Genomic DNA, 24,819 nt, shown 5'->3' with positions numbered 1-24,819 from the left:
ACACGTCTGCCAACTATTCTTTAGACAAGAGCTAATATCCAGAATTTTATGAGCAACTGCAAAAGTGTAATACTCCTAAAAATGAAGAAGAAGTGAGTGACAAAACAACATTTCTCACAAGCAACACAGATGGCCAGTAAGTATTTATAGAAGTGTTCAGCATCCCTCACCCTCAGGGGAACACAAATGAAATGAACTTTAACTTCCATGTCACCCACGTCAGAAGAGCTGTCATCAAAAGTGATGGCAGTAAACCATGGTGAGGATGTGGGGAAAGAGGAACCTTGGTCCCTGCTCATGGGAGTGTAAGCAAGCAGCCCTTTTGGAAGTGAGTATGGAGGTTTTGCAGGGAAATAAAAATAGGTCAACCATTTGACCTAGCTGTACCGTTTCTGAGCATATACTCCTAAGTCTACACCCTACTACAGAGGTACTTGGGCATCCATGTTGACCACTGCTTTATTCCTTACAGCAGGGACATGAAATCAGCCTAGATGTCTGTTAGTAGATGAGCGGATAATAAAAATATGGTATACATTGTGGAATTTTGTTTAGCTGTAAAGAAAAATTGTGGAATTTTAGGAAACTATACGTGGATCTGTAAATTATTCTAAGCAAATTGACTCAGACACAGAAAGATAAAGACTGCATTTTCCATCTCACATGTGGATTTCAACTTTTAGTACACACACACACACACACAGAGAGAGAGAGAGAGAGAGAGACAGAGACAGAGAGAGAGACAGAGACAGAGACACACAGAGAGCGAGCGCACAAGCACATGAGAGAGCAATTTCTCTGAGGAAGACCAGAGGACAAGAGGAGCTATGTGATATGAAAACACACAACGCATTGGAAGATGAAGGGACCTGACCTGAGAGGAGAATCAACCAAAACAAATTTGCCTGGGAATCACACAATGAAGCAGTACTGTGCGCCAATTTCAAGACTCAGTTAATGAAAAGACATTCAGAGGGGTTCACCCGTCTGCAGCCATTAAAGCCAGCCGTCTGCAGTCTGCGTTTCAGTCTCTGTATACGTGCCTGTTCATCTAAGCATATATACCTACACATGTTGCTGTGAAAGTATGTATATATTTTCGTATTTTGACTTTTCCGATACTCCAGTTTTTAATGGCTGTGTAATACTGGTTTATATGACTATGCTGTTATTTCTATATTTAGGTCATCCCAATCCCAGTCTACGTACACTTTTAAAGACTGAAAAATATGAACTGAAAACTGTTAAGTCCATGCATATTGGTGTTGTGTGGTACATTGTGGTACATTGAAGCAAGCATGTTAGTGGGCAGGTGGTTTCTGAAATACGGTTTTAAGTCAGTAGTTGCCTTTGTTACTTTGTGGTATTTTAAAGGTAACTTATAAGTCACTCTTTAACTTTGGTATGGCTTCTTTAAAATATGGCAGGAAGTATGTTGTCCTTGTTATTATCTGAACATTGAGCCGAATTTCTTTGTTTACAGCTGGGCTCAAAGTGCAGAGAACTCAAAGATATTCACTTCGGCCAGTGTTACAAGATCTCGGACGAAGGCATGGTTGTCATAGCTAAGAGCTGCCTGAAGTTGCAAAGAATATACATGCAGGAGAACAAGTTAGTAAGTACCCGCCTCCAGCCCCGCCTCCAGCCCCGCCTCCATCCCCCGCCGGGCAGTCTGGTCCTGCCCTTTGAGTTCCTTTTATTCCATTTACAAGTCATCTCCTGGTTATCCAGTGGCAAACACTACCCACTGTAACGCAGAAGTCGCCCAGCCGTTTGATAGTCTGGTACTACAGGAATAAATGCTTGTGTGTGCTGGCTTCTCACACCTTCATGAATGTACACTGCTACGTCTTTAAAGAGTTCTGACAGCGGGTCTAACTCTGGCATCGCGGGATCGATGAGATTTGTTAGCTAAATCTGTTCATTGTTGGGAGTTCCCGTGGTGCCTTTAGGAATGGTAATAACTGTAGATGAAGAATATTTTAATGCCCAGAAATGTATATGTTTACAAATAGGGCTTTTTACTTAGAATGGTTAAAAGATCGTATCTAGCAAATGCAGGCGAAGAACCTCGATAATTACGTAAGTTTTATATTTTGAGCGTAAGCATTCATGTCTCACGATGGATTAACATACTGCTCAATTTTTTTTTTTTGGTTGAGATGTAATCACATAAGATTCATTGCTTATATCCACAAAGCTATGCAGTCATCACCAATATCTACTTCCATAATACTTTCTTATCGGCTCAGACTCCGCTCGTTAGCCATCGCTTCCGGTTCCCGTTGCCTAGCACCTGTAGCTGCTCCTGTGTTTCCTGTTTCTGTGAGTTAGCCTGTTCCACATGGTTAGGAGAAGCAGCATCACAGTGTCTATCTTCATGACTTTATTAGGTTAACCTATGCCGTAGCTTGTATCTAAATGAAACTCAAAGCCACTTGATTTTAACTGATAGGGTTAGCATATCAATTACCAGGCAGTGCTATCCCTGGGAGGAGCTGGTGTGAGTTTCCAGTGTCAAAATAATTTATAAATAATACTTTATAAAACAGACTCCCTTTTAAACTTGCATCTCAAAATGGAGACAGTTTTATTGACCTTTTCAAAATTTTAAAAATTTTGAAATAAAAAAATTGAGATTATACTATAACATCTGCCTTCTGGTTCCTCTGCCCCAGCCTCTACCCTCCCTTCCCCACTCTCACTAATCAATGCTGTATGCATATTTATTTCTAAGTGTAACTTGTTCCGTTTGTGTAGCTATTTGAATGTGTGTTTCAGGGCTGACCACTTGGTATTGGACAACCAGTGGGGTGCTCTTCCCTGGAGAGGACCCCCCTCTCTCTCCCAGCCTTCCTCTGTTCTCTGTGGTCCTTCGTGTAGAGTTGAGACCTCCTGGGCTTTCCCCTCCAGTTTGGCATGTGTGTTGATGTCACCACTGTTCAGCCTGTCGGGCAGTCACAGTTGTGAGACTGTGGGTCTAGCTTCTGATGTTCCTAGGAAACACAATCTCACAGCCAACTCCATGATCCTCTGTCTCCAGTTGTCCCGCCCGCTCTTCTGCAGAGCTCCCTGAGCCTTAGTCAAGGGAGTGTTTTGTAGAGGTATCTGTTGGGGCTGGGGTTCACAGTTGCCTTTGGACTGGTTGTGGATTTTCTGTGGTGGTGTCTCTCTCTACTGCAGAGCAGTCTCTGATGAGGTGTGAAGACCACACTTACCTGTGGGTATCAGGACAAGTGTTTATAGCTCGATGTTAGGGATTGTGCTGGTTTAATAAGTTAGTGACTGTAGAGTCCCCTCTGATAACCAGGATTTCACTCGACTGAGTAGTAAGCTAGGTTTCCAGTATCCGACACGCTTGTTCTCCCTCTCACTGATCAGGTTTCAAGTCCAATTAGAGAGCTGTTGGTCACCACCAAGGTGTGAGCTCTGCTGTGCCGAGCTGGCTGTTGTAATGTGGAGAGCTGTCGGGTGCCTCCTTCCTTTGGCGGCTTCCTTGGTGATTTCTGTCACCATGAATGTTTGTCCACGAGGAGGGCCCATTCGTTTTTGAAATGTAAAAGAAATACCATCCATGTACAAACTTCCGTTGTGGAAGGGGTCGGACATACCACCTCTTCTGCTGAGATGACACTTTCTGAAATTATTTGAAAATTGAAACACCATGAATTAAAATTAAGTGCTTTTATTACCACAAACTATGCTTTTACCCAGAAAATGCACAGTAAAGTACCTCAAAGTCTTCTTTAAAGTTAGTGTGAGTACAGTCATTTGAGGGTGGATGAGCTTATAGAGAGGTGTGTGGGTCACTTGGATCGTAACCCCGAGAAAATTACCGAAGCCCACGAGACCTCCTTTGTTTGTGGTGTTGTTGGTATTTGTCTTTCAGGGTACAGTGGGAGATTAAGTGGCATAATAAATGCTCTGGAGTTGCTCCGTGCAGACTGACTCGTAAGATACTCTAGGAGCTTAAGGTAGTTCATATTTTATCACAAATACATCTATTAATAAGCTTTGGTACCCCTGATACACAACGTAAATGAGAGGCTATTAATCCTATTAAACATTTTCTGATTTTAGGTAGGTGTCTTTGTTGGTTTGAGAGGCATTTGTGATCTTGTCTTGTAAGCACCGGGATATTGCTCTCCCTGCAGGACTTAGCTAAGGGCTTTCCAGAGGTGGCGCTGTTCGAGTTGGGAGGGCGTGCTTGGTTTTCCCCTGGCCTTGGCTGTGTTGTGTTACACTGGGAATGTGGCAGGTGCTTAGACCCGACGAGAATCAGGTCTGGATTTAGTTTTACTTCATGGGGGTTTTAAAGGTTCAGATAAACCTTAAAGAGAAGCCAACGTAACTCTCACTACGGTTCTTAGGGGAATTTCAGAACACGCCGAGATCTGATAGCTAACTTTCCATAGGACTTAAACATACTTATGTGATAAATGAAATAAGTAGTCAACTGTTTTTGCTTTGACTAGTATATCGGTCATTTGCCAATTTTATTAGCTACTAATAGAGATATTCAAGAAAGAATTCTGTCTAGAAAAGATGCCAGCAGAGTTGGACCTGTGCTTTGACCAGTATTCAGATGAACTCCGCTATTCCTGTCTTAATGAACTGAATGTTCTCTAAGACATTGCCAGAGCTCTGGCTTGCCCGTGTGTGTAGTGGGGACTACTGCAGGGCTCCTTAGTTGCTGGAGCAGCCAACTTTGAGGTTAGGCCTCGGCCTTTAGGTGGCAGCATTGTCTCGGCACATGTTTCACTGCTGGGCTTTTCTGTCCGTGGTGCAGCTGTAAAGATGTTTACATAGTCTCTGCCGTTGTGAGGCCCCATTTAAAATTAGTCTCTTTGAGGTGGTATTAGTTGGGAGATTTCTTTTTCTGCCATTTGAAATAATAATTGCGTGAAAAACACTACAAGTTGGGGTTGCCTTTGTATGTGACCCAGAGAGAGATGTGGATATCGTTACTTGTGGTTCCAACTTAAGTAGAATGAACTTTAGAGCTTGAGAAGGACGTCTTTGTCCACTAGAAGCTTATACAGAAAATTATGACTATTTGACATTTAGATTCTCAAATGAGCCATGTCAAGAAATTGAGGACTATACCGTAGACCCTTTAAAAGGAGCGCGTAAACGTGTTTTGCATTTCTGTAAACCCCATGTAGACCCTAGAACAGGCTTGTGAGGGTCTAGCTTGCCCCATGCTTCTGTCTTTCTCCTAAAGACTGCCTTTCAGTCCCTTTTGTGCAGAATCTGCCACGGAGCTATTTTTAAAGCTATATCTAGCTAGAGCACTGTCTTGGTCCATTTTCTTCTGCTGTAAGAATACACATGGCGGGGTTGGGGATTTAGCTCAGTGGTAGAGCGCTTGTCTAGCAAGCGCAAGGCCCTGGGTTTGGTCCCCAGCTCCGAAAAAAAAAGAAAAGAAAAGAAAAAAAAAGAATACACATGGCTTAGTTATTTGTCAAAGCAGAGGTTTACCTGACACATGGTCTTGGAGGCTGGGAAGTCCAAGAGCCTGTACCGTGCAGCTTGAGGGAGGGAGGGAGGCAGGGAGGCAGACAGGGAAGGAGAAGAGGATACAGAGTACCGAAGAGCAGGAAATCTGTGCTGACCACAGCGAAATTGTTAGCATTCTGTTAAACTTTCTGCTGTTTTTGGGAGTAGCAAAGCAAGCCACCTTAAGCATCTACCCTTCACGGTGTTTTTCTCTGTGTCTCCTTCCAGAGGCAGATGTATTGATGACATGTAACTTAGACCTGTTGTCACATGGTTAAGTGTCTGCTGTCACAGTCAGTGTTCAGTCTGTCCTGGTAGTCAGCTTGGTTGTTGGGGTGTGGGCACAGTGCTGTGTAATTCATTCTTTTTATGTGGTAGTGACTGTGCTGTGCTTCTGTTTATCCGCTGTGGCTTGAAGGCACTTGCATGGAGTCTAGCATTTTGTTGTCACAAGCACTGTTGCAGTAGAATCTGCATGTCCAGTGACTGTGCACATAAAAGCACCTCAGTGGGGTAGTCATGGCCACGGAGACAGGTTAGTTCCAGTTTACTAAGGCCAGGTCACTCCTTAATTGAAATGGCTTGACTGTGCTTCCTGCTCATGGCCTGTCATTTCCTCTGAGGGCAGGGGACATCTAGTCACCTTTCTGTCTTTCTCTTTGTAAGTATAGATATGAGAAGAAATTAAGTAAATATTGGTTTAGTGTTATATGGGTTACTTCTGGCTCCAACATTCTATCGAAATGCATTTCTTTCTGGGAATGTCCTTTTAAAAATAAGAAACATTCAAACAAGTAAGTAGCAGCTTTAGTTTAATGATGCAGAATTAATAGTTTCTAGGTTAAAAAACTACGTACATTTTTTAAAAATTGAGTTGCTTCACCTGTGATGTAATTTTTGTGCTAGTTTTCCCAGGCCAGTAGGTCAGTGAGGTTGGAGAGGATTTGAATGGTTCAAGACATGTAGCTCTAACCAGATAGATTACAGAATTATGGTCAGAATTATGCTGACTTGAATATCCTGTCAATAAATTGGCTTAATTTTGTTGAAATACTATTTGTAAGAGTAATATAATTAAAAGTAGAAATTCCAGAATAAATTTCAGTCTAAGAGTAAATTTTTACTGTTCGGGCCTTTGTTAGGTCTTGTCCTTCTCTTTAATCTGTTGATGTCTTTTCTGTACCAGGCAAGTCATTAGCATAGATGCACTTACTCTGTCATGTTGAATGCACAGGAAAACAGTAATGAAGCATTGCTTCTGTTGTATGGAGGCCAGCAGTGACTGTAATGCCTCGAGAATCTTTCTTGGCAGTACATTATTTTCGTATCCTGCAGGTTTACTTGCCTAATTCTATTTGTTTAGTGACATTTAAATTAGTTTATGAACTTGAGGCACCCATCAGCTGATGACGAGGAAGCCTAGATGCTGGCAGAAGCTCACAGGAGTTTAGCTTTGCGTTGGAGGCCTGATGTGGACACTCAGTGGAAATGCAGGGTGCTAAGGCTCCAACAGGACCCTGCAAACACTATTTTTAGATTCTTTTTCTAAAGTGATTTGTGTCAAATCCTAGCTGCCTCCCTTGAGTTTATAATTTTCAGTTAATGAGGTAACTTGTAGCTGTTGGAGGTCCTCCACTCGTGTCTCTTCTCTTCATGTTTTTTTACATGTAATTTAACAATTTTTATGTTCTTAGGATTACATATTTTAAGGAATTAGAAATATGTGAGCAAATCAAATTATCTCTCCGCTCCAAGAGTGAAAGTGCTGTCTTGGCTCTGTGCTGGAGCGCTGGCCGGGAGGTAGTGCGTTAAGAGAAAGAATCACATCATTAGGCTTGGCAAACAGAAATTTATAAGGCTGGTGCCAGAGGGATGCTGGGAGTGCATTATGCCTGTCACTTATGAGGACTTGTTTCCCTCAACTGCCTTCTACTTGCCAGTCAGCAAATGAGATGTATTATTTGGATCTGGGGGGAAGTTTTGGCTAATGTTTTTCTTTATTCACAGTAATGAGGTGCTAAGGTTTGTAGGTTATGTGAGACTTAATTTTAGTGATTAGACTCAAAAACAGAAGAATCAGAGAATTAGTGTCTTCTCTTTTTCTGCCCCTGGTCCCTTTCCCCTTTCCTTTAAATTTACCTCTTTGGATGTAGTAGGAACTATGTTTTAATTTGTTTTACAGACCCATACTTTATAGTTTTTCTATTAGTTTATTATCATTATTTAAAAGAACCACCAATGTAATCGCCCTACACCACTTGGCCTTTTGACGTACCTGGTCTTCCGTCAGGCTGCACAGGTAACGCTCCTTCCTCACCCTGCGTGGGCGGTGCTCTTGCTGCGGGGATACGGATGTACGACCTTGTGGTATAACCTTGTGTACAGATGTACGACCTTGTGGTATGACCTTGTGGTACGACCTTGTGGTGTACAGGTTGTCTGCTTCCCCCTATTTTTTAATCTTTGTTTTTTAAAATAAAAATTACTTCATTGTAATGAACTTACAAATAAAATCATCGTTCCCTAGGTTTAGGTGGCCATTCAAACACACACTTGCGCAGTCCCCATCTTCCCGTTATTGAAGTGTGACTGGTGCATAGAATAGTCATCCTGAAGCCTAAGTTTAACTGAAGTTTGTAAACATCCTATTGATTTCAGTTTATGGACTCATCTACCACAAGAAGAAAGGAGAAAACAGTTAGCTTCGTATCTTCTCTTAGGATTCATACGTCCTTTTGTCTGTGCTTTGTTCGTCACCATCACCATCCAGTACTACCTGTTTACTCTCCTTGATATATATCATATTATACCCACTATTACTTGTATCTATAACCTCCCAGACCAAGATCTGCATATAAAGAAAACGTAATTTTTTTTCCTTTTGAGATCGGGGTAACTTTACTTAATATTATAGTTTATGTTTATGCATGTTGAAAATTATAGGCTAAGACCTGTGTATGAAGGGCATCTGGGATCTTTTTTTCTTTCTGAGATTAGGTGACCTCATTAATATGGATTTGATGCCATTCACTTTCTGCAAATTTCCTGGTTTTCCTTTGCGTTGAGAGTGAATAATACTGTCTTTATGTATGTGTCAGATTGTCATTGTTCATTCAGGCTTCTGGGTTGTTTCCATTTCCTTTCCGTAGTGAATAAAGCACCATAAACCTAGATGTGCATGTCTCTGAACAGAATGGTTGCAAACCAAATTCAGGAACACGGTAAGAATGTCATCCGCTATGACTAAGTGGGCTTCATCTTAGAGGGGAAGATTGGGTCAATATACGTAATCTTCCACAAATCCAACAGATTGGTACTGAAAGGCATCTGACAGAATTCAGCATGCCTTTGTAATAAAACAGATGTCAGGTGGAACAGACCTCAAATGGTCAAGTATAACAAGACTGCTTCCAGCAAACCCGCAGCTAGCGTTGTGTTAGAGACACTGGAGCATCTCCGCAGACATCCGGAGTGAGACAGGGAGACTCACCCCTCCCTCCTATTCAGGACAGTGTTTGGAGGAGCACTCGTGAAGGTGGGTAAGCATAGGAGGAAAGAGCCACTGTCAGATTTGTGGGTAAAATGAATTTGTACCTAAGAGATCTTAGTAGAACCTGCTGGAAAATTCTTAGATCCAGTGAACACTTACATAAAATTGTAGGGTATAGAATCAATGTAAAAGTGTAGTATCCTTCATTTAATGCTAACAATGTCTCTTAGAGAAAGAAATTAGGAACACAATCTCTTTTATAATAGCTTAAAAACAGCAGCAGCAGCAGCAGCAGCAGCAGCAGCAGCAGCAGCAGCAGCAGCAGCAGCAGCAGCAGCAGCAGCAGCAGCACCACCACCACCCAAAGAACAGACCACCAGGAATACACTCAGCCAGAGAGGAGAAAGGCCTCTGTAGTGAGAACTTGAAGACACTGAGTAAGAGATGAGAGAATGTTCCAGAGAGTGGAAAGACCTTCCATTGTTCCTAGATTGGCAGAATAATAGTTATTATTAGTAATAATATTAATTAGTAGCAATTATTAATAGTGTGGAAATAGCTATAGTAACAAAATTATTTACATATTTAATGGAACACACATGTCTTAGCCAGGGCTATTGTTAATGTGGGGAAACATCATGACCAAAGCAACTTGTGGACAAAGGTTTGTTTGGCTTAACCATCCACATCACAGCCCATCATGGAAGGAAGTCAGGACAGGAACTCACAGGGACCAGGAGCCTGGCGGCAGGAGCGGAGCCGGGGCCATGGAGGTGCTGTCACTGCCATGTCCCCCTGGCTTGCTCAGCCTGCTTTCTCTAGAGCCCAGGAGCCACCAGCAGTGGAGTGGGCCCACCGCAATGGGCTGCACTGTCCCACACCAACGCTAACTGAGAAAATGCCCCACTGGCTTGCTTGCAGCCCAGGCTTCGCTGGCATTTTCTCAACTGACGTTCCCTTTCCTCAGATGACTCTGGCATGGGTTCAATTGGCATAAAACTAGTTAGCAATGCGCACTAAGGTTCTGGTGTCCTATTTCACAGATCTAGATGTAAAACAATCAAGGAGTTTCCAAAGCCTCTCGGAAGTCCACATATAGCCAAAGCAGTCCTAAGAATTAAGGACACTTGCATTCTCGAACTGTAGTGGTAACATAGCCCAGCACTGGCACCAAACCAGACAGGCAGTCGATGGACCAGAACAGATGGTCTGGGTGTAAACCAGCAGAGGCACTGCATTGCCCACCTAGATTTTGACAAAGGTGGTGAGAGCATGCAGCGGAAAAGATTGCTTATTCAACAAGTGATGCTGGCAAACTAGATATCCACCTTCGGGAAATGACTTCACACCCGTTCTTTCACCTCGTGTAAACAGGAATTCAGAATGGACCAAGGGCTTTAATTTGAAGCCCTAAGCACTGAAGTTAACCAAAATGTAGAGGGTGCTCACGGAGACATCCAGGTAGTCAGGAACTTTGTGAACAGAACCGAGGGGCACTGCAGCCACCCAGGCTCAGTGGATGGGACTCTGCCACAGGAAAGCATGTCTGTGCACAAGGGAACAGTCAACAGAGACAACCCACAGAATGGGAGAGAGTCTTTGCTAGCTAAGATCCCGAATTTACAAAGAGGTGAGAAATTAAATACCATAGAAATAAACCGCCGATGAACAGGTGAACCGATGAACACTTTTCAAAAGAAGAATCACAAAAAGTCAGTTTAATTTTTAAAAATATTCGATTTCTCTAATTACTAGGGAAACTCAAATTATAGCTACTGTGAGATGCTACTTCATTTGAGTGAGAAAAAAGTTCTTTTTAGATCAATTGTGTGTGTGTGTGTGTGTGCGTGCGCGCGTGTGTATGTTTGCGTATGTGTGTATATGTGTGTGTGCGCATGTGTGTATGTGCTGCCCGCATGTATGTCTGTAACCTAGTGCTTGCCAGGTGTTTGAGGTCAGTAGGGTATGGAAACCCTGCCCTGGAACTGGAAGTAATTAATGATGGCTGTGTGCTGCCAGGTGGGGGCCAGGAACCGAGCCTGGGGACTGTGGCAAAGCAGCCAGTTCCCTTCACTGCTGCACTATCTGTTGTTTTCTTCTTTTTCTTATTATTTAAAAACTATTATGATTTTCTGTCCTTATGTGATTTAATAGTCTTGTAGAACCAATTATTAGGGAGTGAATGACCCAAACAACACATAAATGGATATTTGGGGTAGAATTTTTTTTTTTTATGATAAAATGACATTTGGATAACTCAGGGAGAAAATACTTGAGAAATTAGAAATTATTGATTTTTGCAACTCTACTGTTTATTCTTTGAGTTGCATTGTGAAGTGACAGTCTTTGCATAGCTACTTCATGGTTTGTTCCAAGTGTGTAAGCTCGCCTCTTCATGCTTTAAGGTCTAGGGAAAATGATCACGTGTTACTAATGTACTTTGAATTATAATGTTTTTAGATTGTTTCTAAGGATAGATCTAATAATCTAATTGCTGATAGTATAGGAATTTGAGTATTTTCCATCTAGTCCTCCACAGGACTAGAGAAGTAATTTTTAGCCTTTTGGCTGAGGACTAGAGAAGTAATTTTTAGCCTTTTGGCTGCGTTTTTCTAATTTACTCACTAACCTTTCAGTCTTAGGCTCCTCCTCATCTCTGTGAATACGTTAATCTTTCTTCAGCTGTTGGAGAAGTTAGAGTTTTCCACATACCAGAGCCAACCTAGAACCCCCTGCTCCGGGCCTGAGATTCTCCACTGTGTACGTGCAATGCGAACTACGTGTTTGTGTTCCTTAATTAACCCTCCCTGCTTCTCACTGGCCATGCTCTTCCCCCACTTTTTCTAAAGTTAAGAAAAGCTTAAAACATGGCCTTATATCTGAGTAATTTTACAGGGTCTTTATACTTCCTAAACTTTCCTTTAGTGTGTACCTGATAATATTCTGTCTGTGTGTATATGTGTTGGAGGAGAAAGAAATATTTCTACTTAAGAATTTATAAATTGTTTTAATGGAGGTTGAAGAATTCTCAGTAAAATGTAAAAGCGATGCTTTTTCCTACTGTTCATTTTAGAGAAATGATTACTAGTAATGTCAAAGATAATATAGTCAGGGCATTATTTAAATAAGATCCTGGAATCGATTTTCAGCCTTAATCTATTCTCACACCAAATTAGTGTGAGAATGCATACTTTAACAGTTGATTGACTTTCCTCTGTGAATGTAAGCATTGTTTTACGATCTTGCTCTGGTTTTTGGCCATGAAGGCATGACCTAAAGTCCTAAAAGTTGGGTAGTTTCATTTACTTACTAACACGCAGCCGAATTCTAACAGTTGGGTGATTTCACCTGCTACTATAGTGCTGTTTTGCGGCTCTCTTAAGTTCACATACTGGTTTGAAACCTTTTCCTTTACGGTTTAGAGCTGAAATGCAATACATTGTATCCTTTGTTTTGTCACGGAAAGGGATTTAAACAAACTTTCTTTTGTACTTGTTGAATATGTATTTCATAGTAACCACCATGAAGTTTGCAGCAGTTAGGAAGAAGAAGAATCAAAGATAAAAGATACACATTCAAGAAGGCTTGGGTTCACAGTTGCTGCATAATCCTTTCTGCTCTCACTGGTACCCTAACCCTGGACCTATCAGAACAAAAGAAGCTGAATTGGAAATTGTGGGAGCCAGGGCACATTGTGTTGGCAGCACATCACATGGCCCACAGGCGCTGTCAGGCCTCAGTTTGACACCCTTTATTCTTTGTGACAGATGTGAGGTAGGGTCTATGAGGGGGAAGTCATTACTAGAGAGAGGGCAGTGTCAGATCAAAAGTAACCAGTGATCAAACAAGGTAAAGGCTGTGGAGAATAGGCTCCTTTCTGTCCTCAACAGCTGCCTGCTCACGGAAGGGAGTGGTCCTCTGCGCAGGGCAAGTTGATTTTCTTTGATGTCAGTGAATTACAAGTCAGGATGGAAACTTAAGTGCAGTACAGAGGTCTTTACGTCCTACTTCTTGGGCAATTTGAGTGTTAAATGCTTGATTTCTATTACCTAGGCGTATGCAGAAGTCATTTTCTGCTGAACAACACGGGGAGGTATACTGTTGTATCTGCTCAGTTTGTCATTGTGTGCTTAGTGACAGCACCGTTGAACAAGCCTCAGCCGGGTGCTTGGGCTCTGAGCTCACCAGACTTCATTCTGAAGCACCTACTGTAATTTTAATCAGATCATTCTGTCATTGTGATGGTGGACAGAAAGTGAGCACTAGTAAGGTCTGGCACACAGTACATCCCCTCATAACGAATCTTGGAACTTACGTCACTTAGTAACGTAAAACATAAGTGCACCTAAGACTTTATATTTAATTACAGAGTAGCCAGTCCTCATCACATCAGTTGTAAGTGAATGTAGAGATCTTACCAGAGCTGGGGGCATCCCCACTGCTGTGCAGCAAACTGGCACTTGATGTGGATTCCAAACATGGCAGGTCGGTGCTGGTCTCCCCTGGCTCTCCTCCCCCACACTCAGATCCAGACTGTATCCACTGCTTTTCAGGCTCTGTAGATGGTTTTGACCTTTGTCATCAAGTTGTAGAAAGGGGGTTTGCTTGAAATTGTTTATTTTTCAGTTAGAAGAGCAGTCTTAGTGCCTCATTGCCTTAAACAGTAATACTGTTTGTTTCTGTGTTCATCCTTGAAGTTTACTCCTTACTTTGACAAATCAAAAACTTCACACATGTAGAAATACAAACGAAAGTTATCTCCCCATTAATTGACATTTGTTTAATAAGTATACATTTATGTATTTAGGAATTTCAGAATTAGCTATTGAACTTTTAAATAGTGATATTTTCAGTTTGACTTAACTAAACATTGCTTAGAAATTCACAGTGAGTTTGAGTTCGTTTGGGTCCAGTTTGACTTAGAGGAACTTATATTGAGTTAGATGTATTCTAATTTTTCTTTTATTTATTTGTGTTTCATGGGTTTTTTTGTTGTTTTTTTTTTTTGTTTTTGTTTTGTTTTGTTTTTGGGAGACAGGGTTCCTCTGTGTAGCCCTGGCTGTCCTGGAACTCACTCTGTAGATCAGGCTGGCCTCAAACTCGATGTACCTGTCTCTGCCTCCAGAGTACTGGGATTAAAGGCTTTCACCACCACTGCCTGGCATGTTTTCTAATTTTTAAAAATTTATTGGTATAAAATGGCATGGACATTAAGATTATCTTAAAACCCCTGCACTTAAGCCACTGATTTGAGCATTGTCACTGCAGCACATCCTCCACGTACCTGGCTGTCTTCTGCATGTGGTGGTGAGACCCAGACAGCCAGGACCTCGGTGCAGGTCTTCCCGTTCCTTACGGCCGACTGTGCAGCTGAGTAATATGCAGTGTAGTTGTTTCTTGATTTTGATCAAAATCTTAAGATCATTAATGTTTGGTAAATGTGATGTTTAATGAATAAAATTTTACAGATTAAAGAAACTATGTTCTTGAGGTTTAATTTGAGGATGATTCAGACCTAACTTTATTAAAGAGTTTTCATGTTAGCTGTTGAGATGTTTAGTTAGGGTTTTACTGCTGTGAACAGACACCGTGACCAAGACAAGTCTTATAAAGGACAACATTTAATCAGGGCTGGCTTACAGGTTCAGAGGTTCAGTCCATCATCATCAAGGTGGGAACATGGCAGCATCCAGGCAGGCATGCTGCAGGAGGAGCTGAGAGTTCTACATCTTCATCTGGAGGCTGCTAGAGAATACTGGCTTCCAGGCAGCTAGGACAAGGGTCATAAAGCCACACCCACAAGGCCACACCTACTCCACAAGACCACACCTCGCAACAGTGCTAGTCCCTGGGCAAAGCATATTGAAACCATGGCAGATGGAGTCTGTTGGTCCCTTGAGTTTTTTATCTTCCATCTGTTAATGTGTGTATAGATTTTGTAGTGAGGCCTTTGCTCTGTTGTTCTGATTTCCTTCAACTCTAGCAATACCTGTGACTTGAAGTCCAGCTTAGAAAAGTTATATTCTTTTGAGCTATACAGTAACTGACCAGTAATCTGACCAATTATTAGTTAGGTATGGAGGTTACTAAAGTCAAACTTACCATACTAATTTTGTGAACGTTTATCTATCAGTTTATATTGATACTGGCAATTGAATAAACACAACCAGTATAATTTTTCATAAAGGTAAGTTTATTTTACTAATATCTTTAGTAACAGCTGTTTGGGGAAAAAATGAAAATATACTGTAAATATTTTTGTTTTTCCCTAGTTTTAAAATCACCCATTTTCAGAAAAATTAGTATTTTTTCCTTAGTTAAGTAAATCAGTCACTATTAGTTCAGGATCCACCTCTGGTGAGTCTTTGGCTGCACCGGCCGTCAGCAGCTGGGCACATGTACTCTAGTGCCAACTGCATACAACCGCATTGCCTTGTGGCATCTCAGTTATGCCGCGTGTGCCCACCATGGGAACGGCATAGTGCACACCAGAGGGTGCTCACACAGGCAGCGTCAGTCCGTAAAGTGGTGGTGTGATGTGTTGAAACTGATGTTCATTCCTAAGAGACTTGTACTAAGCAGACGGAGTATATTCTGAAGGAAAGGTAGCAGTATTAATAAGCAGGGGATTCAGTACTGTAGTCTCGTTTTATCTAGTTCTCTTTACAGTGTTGTTCTGTACATTTTATGTGCACACTATATGCCCTGTGACGTCATCCTAATGAAATAATGCCAACATTCAGCTTTCCGCATTCAGTTCTTCAAGTGCTGTTACCTATGGAATATACCCCCCTTCCCCTGACATACACACACTCACATATATATATTTGCTGGTTGTTCACTGTTTCTAAAATACATCTTATTTCTTATAAGAGATTCCTTACAAGCGGTTGATGCAGTTGGCACAGGTTTTGGCAGTGTATTTTGTGAACGTTCACACAGTTCATTGTACGAAGATTTGTTTGATATTTTTTAGTGCAAGACACACCTGAAGTACAAAGCAATAACCCTTTGCGTGATTTTTTTAAAGGATCATGTATTTTCACGGATATAAACAGGTAGTGTAGGTCATCCAGGGGACAGTGTAAAGGGCGAAAGTTATTTGTGGTTTAACAGCATTCATTGACTTGGAGACGATATCATCAGAGGTCAAAAATCAGTGAATGGTGTGATATTTTGTACCCTAAAGACTATGAATTCAAACTTGGAAGTAAATCACGCTTACTACAGGTATATGAACTGTCTCCCTTTTCCAGTCTTTACGCATTTGTTGAGTGTTAATAATAACTATATCAGAATAACTGATTCCAGATCTTTTTTGTAGGTGTTTTGCCTGCTCACCTTACAGGAGTGCTAACTAATACAAGTTGCTCATCTTCCCTGTTTTTCACCACGTGTCAGTTGGAGAGGACAGTTTCTGTAGACGCTCTGTTAGGCTTCATAGCTAAACTAGGCTTCATAGGCTTTTGTAGCTGTGTATAGAACATCTTGGACATTCCATAGGTAACAGAAGTAAGAGTAATAATAATATAATAATAATATTTAATAAGAATTAAGTGCAGTGATACTATTCATCGGGCTGGTGTTACCTTTATTGTTATGATACTGTTGTGTGATACCTTACTGAGCTCTCTCTTATGGGAACATTAATTAGATATTCCTTCTGGTCTCAGCACTAGGGCAAGCCAGAATTCTAGCATGCTCTATTTCCTTTATTACAGCAATACTTCTAATTTTATAAAAGAGATAAAGAGTTCTTTTCCCTGGCTTTTCTTTCACATTTTAGAATCCAGTTAACAAGACTAGGAAAAAAATCAAGTAATTTACATCCACATGGTAGTCACACATTAAATGGTCTGTATCGCTTTTCCCTTAGATAATTACCATAGAGATGATAATATTGAAGACTTCTGCAGTTCGGACACAACACACATAGGCGTGTGTGCATGCACACACACATATTTGTAAAAATACAGTATATTGGGAAATACAAGAAAGAGCCTAATGTTCTTATAAAAATGCATGGAGGTACTAAAAACCTTCTAGTACAAAAATGTAGACCGTGAAGCAAGTGCTTCTTGGTAATGCTCACTGTTATTTTCAGAAAACTTAATGCACATAAATATGTGTCTCTCTAAAATTATACTAAATATTTTCATCCATGGTGTTTCATTACTGATGGACACTTTGTTTGTCCTGATTTTTTCTTACATCATATTTGCCAGCAACCACATTTGTTTTCTATCCATATATTTTGTGTGACTTTTCTTTGTTATCTTGATAGCTCTTTTTTTTTTTTTTTTTTTTTTTTTTTTTTTTTTGGTTCTTTTTTTCGGAGCTGGGGACCGAACCCAGGGCCCTGTGCTTCCTAGGTAATTGATAGCTCTTGATAACAGCCTTGTCTTTCGTGAAGTTCATCTTTCATTTGTTTCTAGAATTTTTTCTTATAAGTGATATTTCTTGCTATAGTTCTTGAAACCATCAAATAGTTTTAACATAAGGAGGCAGGGATGAAAATGAACAAATGTTGAAAAATGATTTTAATGCTCTTGATATTATCTGCTCTACCTTCACAGGGGATTTGTGTTCTTATGGGCTCCTCCCTCCCTCCCTCCTTCCCTCCCTCCCCTTCTCCTCCCTTCCCCTCCAGTCCTCTTTCTCCTCTTTCTTTTGAGACAAGGTTTTCTTATGTAGCTTTCAGGCTTCTGTCACTCTAACAACGCTAGGTTTTGTGAACAGGGACTCTGTCCTCCACTCTTTGTCTTTCATTTCTTTTGGTGATAGTTTGCTCTTTTTACTCCAAGTCTATGATTCTCCTCCTTAAGTATTGTGCTTCTGTTGCTGCTCTTGTAAATATAACTGCTTTGAGCACTTACCTTTTTGATTGTTCGTTGTTACCCGTCTTAAGTCCACCAAATTATTGTGTGGTAGTTTAGCGTTTTACAACTTCATTAATATCTAGCGGCAGGGCGGGGGGGGAGAGATTAGTTCTTCCTCTTCTGCTCCTTCTCTTCCTTCCTTTTTTGCCTTCTGTATCTCCTCCTCCTCCCTCATCTTTTCTCCCACTCTTCTGCCCCCCCAACCATTTTTACTTCTCCTCCTCTTTTGCTGGGGATTGAACCCAGGGCCTCATGCCTGCCAGGTAAGGCACTCTACCACTAAGTTATATACCTGCCAAGGTCTTCTGATTCTATTGTGACAACAGAAATACATTTTCCTTTCCAATCACGATGTTCTCTATTTCTTTTTTGCCCTGTGTGCACTGGTTAGAATTTTCTTAGAATTATGCCTAATATTAGTGGATGAGCTAAAATTACTGTATTCTTTCTTATGTTAGAGGAAAGTTGGTCTTTTGTCATTGAAGATGATGACAGCTGTGGGTCTTCTTATATCATAGGTTTCGAGTATTTGGTTTTTGAGTCAATGTCTTTCTGTATAATCCAAGCAAAGAACTGCTCCACACTTGTCCCATCCCTTCCTCGGCCCCTGGGTGCTGCACACTTGTCCCATCCCTTCCTTGGCCCCTGGGTGCTCCACACTTGTCCCATCCCTTCCTCGGCCCCTGGGTGCTGCACCACAGTGTGACTATCATGTTCCTGTCAGTGGCTCAGATGCACAGTGTGGATGAGGTAGTCCTAACTGCAAAGAGACAGATGCTCTACTCACACCAGTCGTCTTCTTCCCCGGGAGCCTTAGGCATAATAACTTTTTAATAGCTTTTGATAACAGCCATCAGTGGGGCACTAGTAGGTCACCATTCTGTTTGAGGACATCCATTAAGCACTTGGTGGCAGAATAACAAACGGTACTGGGAAGGTGAAATACTGCAGATCAGGGTGATTTTATGTCCTGGAAGATTTTATGGTGTAAAAATTATAATTCTAGTATTAGAACAGTTCTGTAATGTGTGAGACATAATGTAGTTTTCTTTTATAAAATATTGACATCATTTACACAAACATAGTTAAAATTTGTTTTTGTTTATTTTTTGAAATTTTTTATTTTTAAAGTTTCATTTTTTATACTTGTTTCTTCAGAAGTTAAATTGGTATAAAATTATGTATTTTACTTTTTATCTTAACACATTTTTGTGTTTAGTCTCCATGCTGCTCTTTTTTATTTGTCTCCGAACTGTAGTTTGGTGGTCTCTCTGCCTTTGTGAGGACCTAGCTGCCTGCTGTACACTTAGGTTGTATCTTCAGTCTTATGGAGTGTGTGTGCGTGCGTGCGTGTGCGTGCGTGCGCGTGCGTGTGTGTAACTGTGTACAGATTTTGGTGGGTGTGTGGGGACATGTCAGAGTGGGACTCAGTCCCTGGAGTACAGGCTCGTGAAGTTTGATCGTGGCCTCAGGTTCCCCACTTTACCAATTCCACCACCTCACATTCTCGTAGCCAGACGTGCTTGTTTCTCACACGCTGCCGGTGCACCGTCAAACTCTTCAGTACATGCTAGTTCAGTAGGTGAGAAAAGGTGTCTGAACAGTTGTGATTGACCTTTGGTTAGGAATTGCAGGTGGTGGCGTGCGTTTAGAAACTGTTTGAATTCTTTTTCCGTGACTCTTCCAGCTCGGCTCCTTTCTCTGTGGAGTCACTGATATTTCTTCAGCATTGCGTTTCTAATATGTCATAGGTAGCTGTTCCTCATGTGGGACAAGCACTGTTTGTTTTTCCTTTATCGTTTGCCTGTGGCAACATTTACCATGATGTTTTTGTCTGTCTGTTTCAAAATTTTACCTACTTTATCCGTTTTCCTTGTTTTTGTTTTTTAATTTGGAATTAAAGTTGGGTTGGCAGAAGCAGGGACACTCCCAGTAACAACAGTTGTCACCTAAAGCACACGAGCCCTGTATGGCGGGCAGGGGGCTGTGTCAGGATGGCAGTGTGTGCACTGTTTGCACGATAATCTTCAGCACTGCTGTGTCTTTCTGGAAGTGCATTTCCTCCCCGAATTTTTTGAAAGACAGGGTCTGGCAGCCCGAGATGGCCTGCTGCTCTTTGCATGCTGCACTTGCTAACTTGGGACTGTCGACTGGGCAGCAGGGATTGGGTTAGCGTGGGCAGACACAGCTTCACTCTGCTGTCTAAGGAGCACAGTGTACAGACCTTCAGGCTGCCAAACTCCCTGCCATTGTTACTGGACATCACTCTGCTTCTGCCATTTTGGTGCTTCACATGTCAAGTAATTAAAATTTTAAATGTGAATGTTATGTAGGTTATTATAGAACTACGATAGTTAATCACACATCTTAAAACATACTTTATTAGCATCAACTGTTAAATAGCCTGGCAGTAATGGCTGCTGAGTGACACTGGCGAATGCACACCGTGGGAGATCGCTTCCGTGCACCAGTCGGTGACCATGAGTGTAGACAGTGTGAAGTCTGATGGACACTAAACTCCCGCTTTTAAAAAAATTATTTTGCTTTCTCTTTTGTGTAGTGAAAGTTGGTACTAGCTAATCCATTAAAAACTGAGAGCAGTCAGCTCAAATGTGACCGTGTCCAGGAGGTCATTTTCTTAAAAGCCGAGTCAGGATGTCACTTGGTTGTTTTTCTCTATCCCAGTGATTATATACTTAGTAGCTAATATTCTTATTATCTAGAGCAAACATTGTGAGCAGCATGAAACAGTTTAGTCTGGCTCCAGATTTCAGTATTTAAGTGACACTAAAAATGGTTAAAAGTTCTAGATTATAAAGATTTCATTATTTTTTTTTTTTGTGTGTGTGTTCAATAGACTTGCTTAGGAGACTGAATCACTATATCTCAATTATTTTTTTTAGTTCCCTCTCCTAGACAGAAGAGAAGAGAGTTTAAAAAAAAAAAAAACTTGGATGCTTTCCAGCAGCTCCTCTGTGCATGAGAAGTTATAATCAGTTCACTCGAGTCTGAGCTTTATTGGACAGGCTCGTCTGGTGCCTTAAAATCCCTTCCTCGTCTCCAGGATGATAACTGGGTTATTTTCTTCCTCCTTAAAAATAGGAAGAATGTATTTTTCTTTAAATAGCTATATCAGGCCCAGTGACATGGGCCATTTTGGTTCTGTGCTGCTGGATAAAGAAGGAGTGAAATACGGAAAGACACAAACAAAGAAGCCAGGGAGGCGAAGGTAAGGGGAGAACAAAGAGCCGGGGCTCGGAGCCCTGCCATCTGCAGCCAGCCCAGGTAGCCAGGGAGCAGGCTGTGGTGCCACGGCTCCCAGCTAACTGTCTGCTCAGAGAGTGGCTCGTAGGTACAACTACAGCTATTAAAGACATCAAGATCGGTAATGTCTCATATGGAAGCAATAGGCCGTAGGTCAGTTTTGGACATGGGTAAATAATCTGCGCTCATGTCGATAAACTTAGCTTCACCACCCACACCTCCCACACACGTTTGAGAAACATGTAAGGCACATATTGTGGTATGAATAATTACCTAAATTCTGTAGTAATAATAGAATGTGCTGTATAGTCCGTGGCTGAAATCAAAACAATTACTACTTTTGGAAAATTATTTCTAGGAGTGCATGTAACTTTAGAATTTAGTTTTCATTTAGCTAAAATTACCAATTTCAGATTTATTTTAGAAATATCTCTGCAAAGAAATGAGCTTTCACATTACCTTAGGTGTATTATTTGGTGAATTTTGCTAAGAAATACAACTGACACTGTTTTATTTATTGCTACCTTGTGCATTGGAGTGCACAGTGCAAATCCATTAGGTCTGTAGTAGATGGCTTTGCTTCTCCTCGCCAAATTCAGATGTCTCCATTCAGAAAGAAAACACCCGACTTCTTTTGTTCAGTAGGTGTGATGCTTACTAATAATTTCCATATTTGGAATATTTTCCAAGGCACATGTTTTAAAACATGCCTGAGGGAGAACGAAATATATGTTATGTTTTCTGATTTGTGATTTAATTTTGTGACAGATTGATCTGCACTTTTAGACCTTTCTCACACAGATAACTGAGCAGCCTGTCTGAAAGGGTCTCTCTTGTGTCGCAGGCAAGCTCATGATATAGTGAAGGCCCTGTGAGGTAGAGCAGTGTCCCTGTGAGGCGGATATAGATACAGAAGACTGTTCTAGCTGTGGGCAGCACTCAGAGTTGATTAAAGTTGGCTTTGGGGGATGTGCTGTGACTTATTTTTAAAATTTAAAATTTCCCATGTGATTTTTCAAATGTGAAATTAGAAAGTACTTTCAAAATTCCGGTTTCAATTTTCCTGTCCTCCACATAATGAGGCTTAGGGATTGTTCGAATAACTGTTCTCTGATGTGCTTATAACTTGAACACCTTAGATAGGTTTTAAAAACACTCTATGTAGCTTTATTTAGAGGCCCATGTGGTATATTTATACCCGATGCTTTAAAAGCTCACACAGTTGCTTCCTCTTTAGGATTATTACTTAGTGCCAGGACGAGGAAGCACAGCTTTGGCGAGGGAGAGAGAAATATTTTCTGTTTGAAGCTACCATATATAAATAGTAAAATAAACTAAATGTTGTAAACCAGTAAGTTTTTAAAACTGTTTTTCATGCTGCATCAAAATTCAAGACTTTTTATGGATGTTGATTATTGAGGGACCTTTCCCCCATGTACCCATTTCAAAACAAAATTTGGTTATTTTGGATTTTAAAGAAAACAAGAGGGAGTGGGGGGAGGAGGGGACAAAAATTTACCAAGCCAACTAGGGCTAAATAGTGAGACCCTATCTCAAAAATACTAAAGTGATTATAACTCAGCATGTATTATGAGACCCACCGTCATAGGGCACTATTGAGTTAATGTCTGGGCGCGAGTCTGACTGCTTCAGGTCAGGGGCTAAGGGTGAAATCCTGATGAGGAAACGTAAGTAACTGAGTACCGTTGGCTGTTGAGTCTGACACGGTATACTTAGCATATAGATCATCCTATATCTTAACCAAGTTAAGTGAGAAGTATTACAGCATAACAGACATTTCTGTTTTGTAAGAGGGCTTTTCCCTCTCCCATTCAGGAAGCCTAGTGGTCTTTCCTCTGGAAGGGAAATGAATGCTCACAGTTTGTACAGCTGTCCATGAGCACATTACTGTGCAGACGCAGAAAGGAGTTCTGAACTGTTTTGTGTAAGTTGCCTAGGGTCCAGAGCACGTGTAGTTAATGGTTGACATCCTGTTATATATTTTAGGTTGACAAGTACATACCAATAGAAACAATCATGTGTGATTTTTTTTTTCTTGTAGATATCTTTATAGGAAGATCATAAAACTTTTTGAAGTCCAATTAGTAGATTTATAAGGCATACCCTTTTATATATATTATAAAATTATTATAAATTCAGTGTAATATATTCTATATCATTAGCAACTAAATTTTTATATAGGTCTTATGTAGGTCTTTATATAATATTTTAATGCAACTATAAATATATGCTTGCTATGTTGTTTATGAATTTAGCAGGCTTAAAATATTGGAAGATTTTTCTCTTACTCTACTACAGGAGATTACCTTTGCTCTAACAGACTGTCATTTTTGAACCTTAGAACAGGATATTGTTTTATAGTAAATTATTAGTTTCTAGAAAAATTGCTTTCATTTACAGTGTTTTTTAATAGCAATTTTAGAGCTTATGCCCAAAGTTCTAGGTATCTCTTTTCAGCAAATAAGTTAATGTATGCAGACTTAACTTTTGGAAAATTAATATGTTCTTTTCTGCTCTGGTAGTGCTGGATATTGAATCTCAAGTCTTATAATGGAAACTATATTGAAGCAAAATATTACTTTTAAAATTGTGCTTACTTGTTTAATTAATATCTGGTTGTATTTGCTAGACATACAATGTAGTAATAGAAATCGACTCTCTATGTGCACTCCTTTCCTGTGAGTGTACTCTGAATTGTAAATAATGTTTTAGGTATATAATCAAATAATGCTTTAAAACAGCATAAGAAATAAAAAGGTTGTTGGCTTAGAATTAAAGATTATTTTGTTTCTGAAGTTTGTTTGGTTCAGGATAATTTTGTTTTCTGACAGTTTAATAATTTTTATAATTTAATGACTGTAAATCTTAAGCCTAAGTTCTTAGCGCCTGGGACCCTTTAATGTTCTTTCCAGTTCTCGAGCTGTTCATCTTACCGTGTCGTTGGACTGTTTAAACAGGACTACTCGATTGATTGGCAGACTAACCATTGTCTCTGCTGGCCATAGTAGTAAGGATCATCACACAGGAAAGAAGTTGTGTTTTATGAGTATAAAAAGAATGCCTCTGCCCTTTTCCATATTTAATGCTTAAAATGTATAGTTTATATTCAGAGAGCTATCATGCTTACACACACTTGAGAAGCTGCTTGTATGTTCATATGACACACTACAATTTCGAAAAATAGGACCTCGTTTGTCACATGTTAGGTGTGTCTGAAGTTTAATAACTTAAAAAGAGGCTGTCTTGTTGAAGTTATTTTGTAAGAGATGAGAATTTAACTGTACTTTTCCCATTGTTTATTGTCTTTTAAAAATATACTTGTTTGGCAAATACTTTAAGAAATGTCACTTATTCTCTTCCCATCCTTTAAAGTTCTTAACTTTTCACAAGGATCCGATTCTAGCTTTATTTACTTTTGACATGACACATAGTGTTCGGAAGCAGACATCATTTAGGGTCTCAGGCCGACGCCGAGTTAGCTCCTGACCAGGCTCGGCCAGGCAGCTCCGCAGTCAGCAGCATGGCAGTCAGAGGTGCAGTCACCCTTCAGCGTCGGACACTCTTCCTAACTGAGGGTGTGGGGGTGGAGAAGCGTCTCCCCACAGCCCATTGTCCAGTTAAAAGACAGTGCCTCCCCACACTATCAGTTCTGAAGTAATTATGATT

At 40.6% G+C, this 24,819-nt stretch overlaps 1 protein-coding gene across 12 annotated transcripts in view; it reads left to right on the top strand.

Annotated features, from left to right (window-relative positions):
- Fbxl17 (F-box and leucine-rich repeat protein 17) overlaps positions 1-24,819 on the top strand; it is a 426,384-nt gene that overhangs the window by 27,866 nt on the left and 373,699 nt on the right. For all 12 annotated transcript variants that reach the window (NM_001108235.2, XM_087566525.1, XM_087566523.1 and 9 more), the window contains one exon: positions 1,484-1,615. In NM_001108235.2, coding sequence (NP_001101705.2) covers positions 1,484-1,615 — 132 coding nt within the window. The remainder of the gene's footprint in view (positions 1-1,483; positions 1,616-24,819) is intronic.

This window comes from Rattus norvegicus, chromosome 9 (assembly GCF_021556685.1).
Source record: "Rattus norvegicus strain SHRSP/BbbUtx chromosome 9, alternate assembly SHRSP_T2T, whole genome shotgun sequence".
In the NCBI taxonomy this organism is placed as follows: Eukaryota; Metazoa; Chordata; class Mammalia; order Rodentia; family Muridae; genus Rattus; species Rattus norvegicus.
The sequence above is the reverse complement of the archived record's forward strand: the minus strand, read 5'-3'. Positions and strand labels throughout refer to the sequence as shown.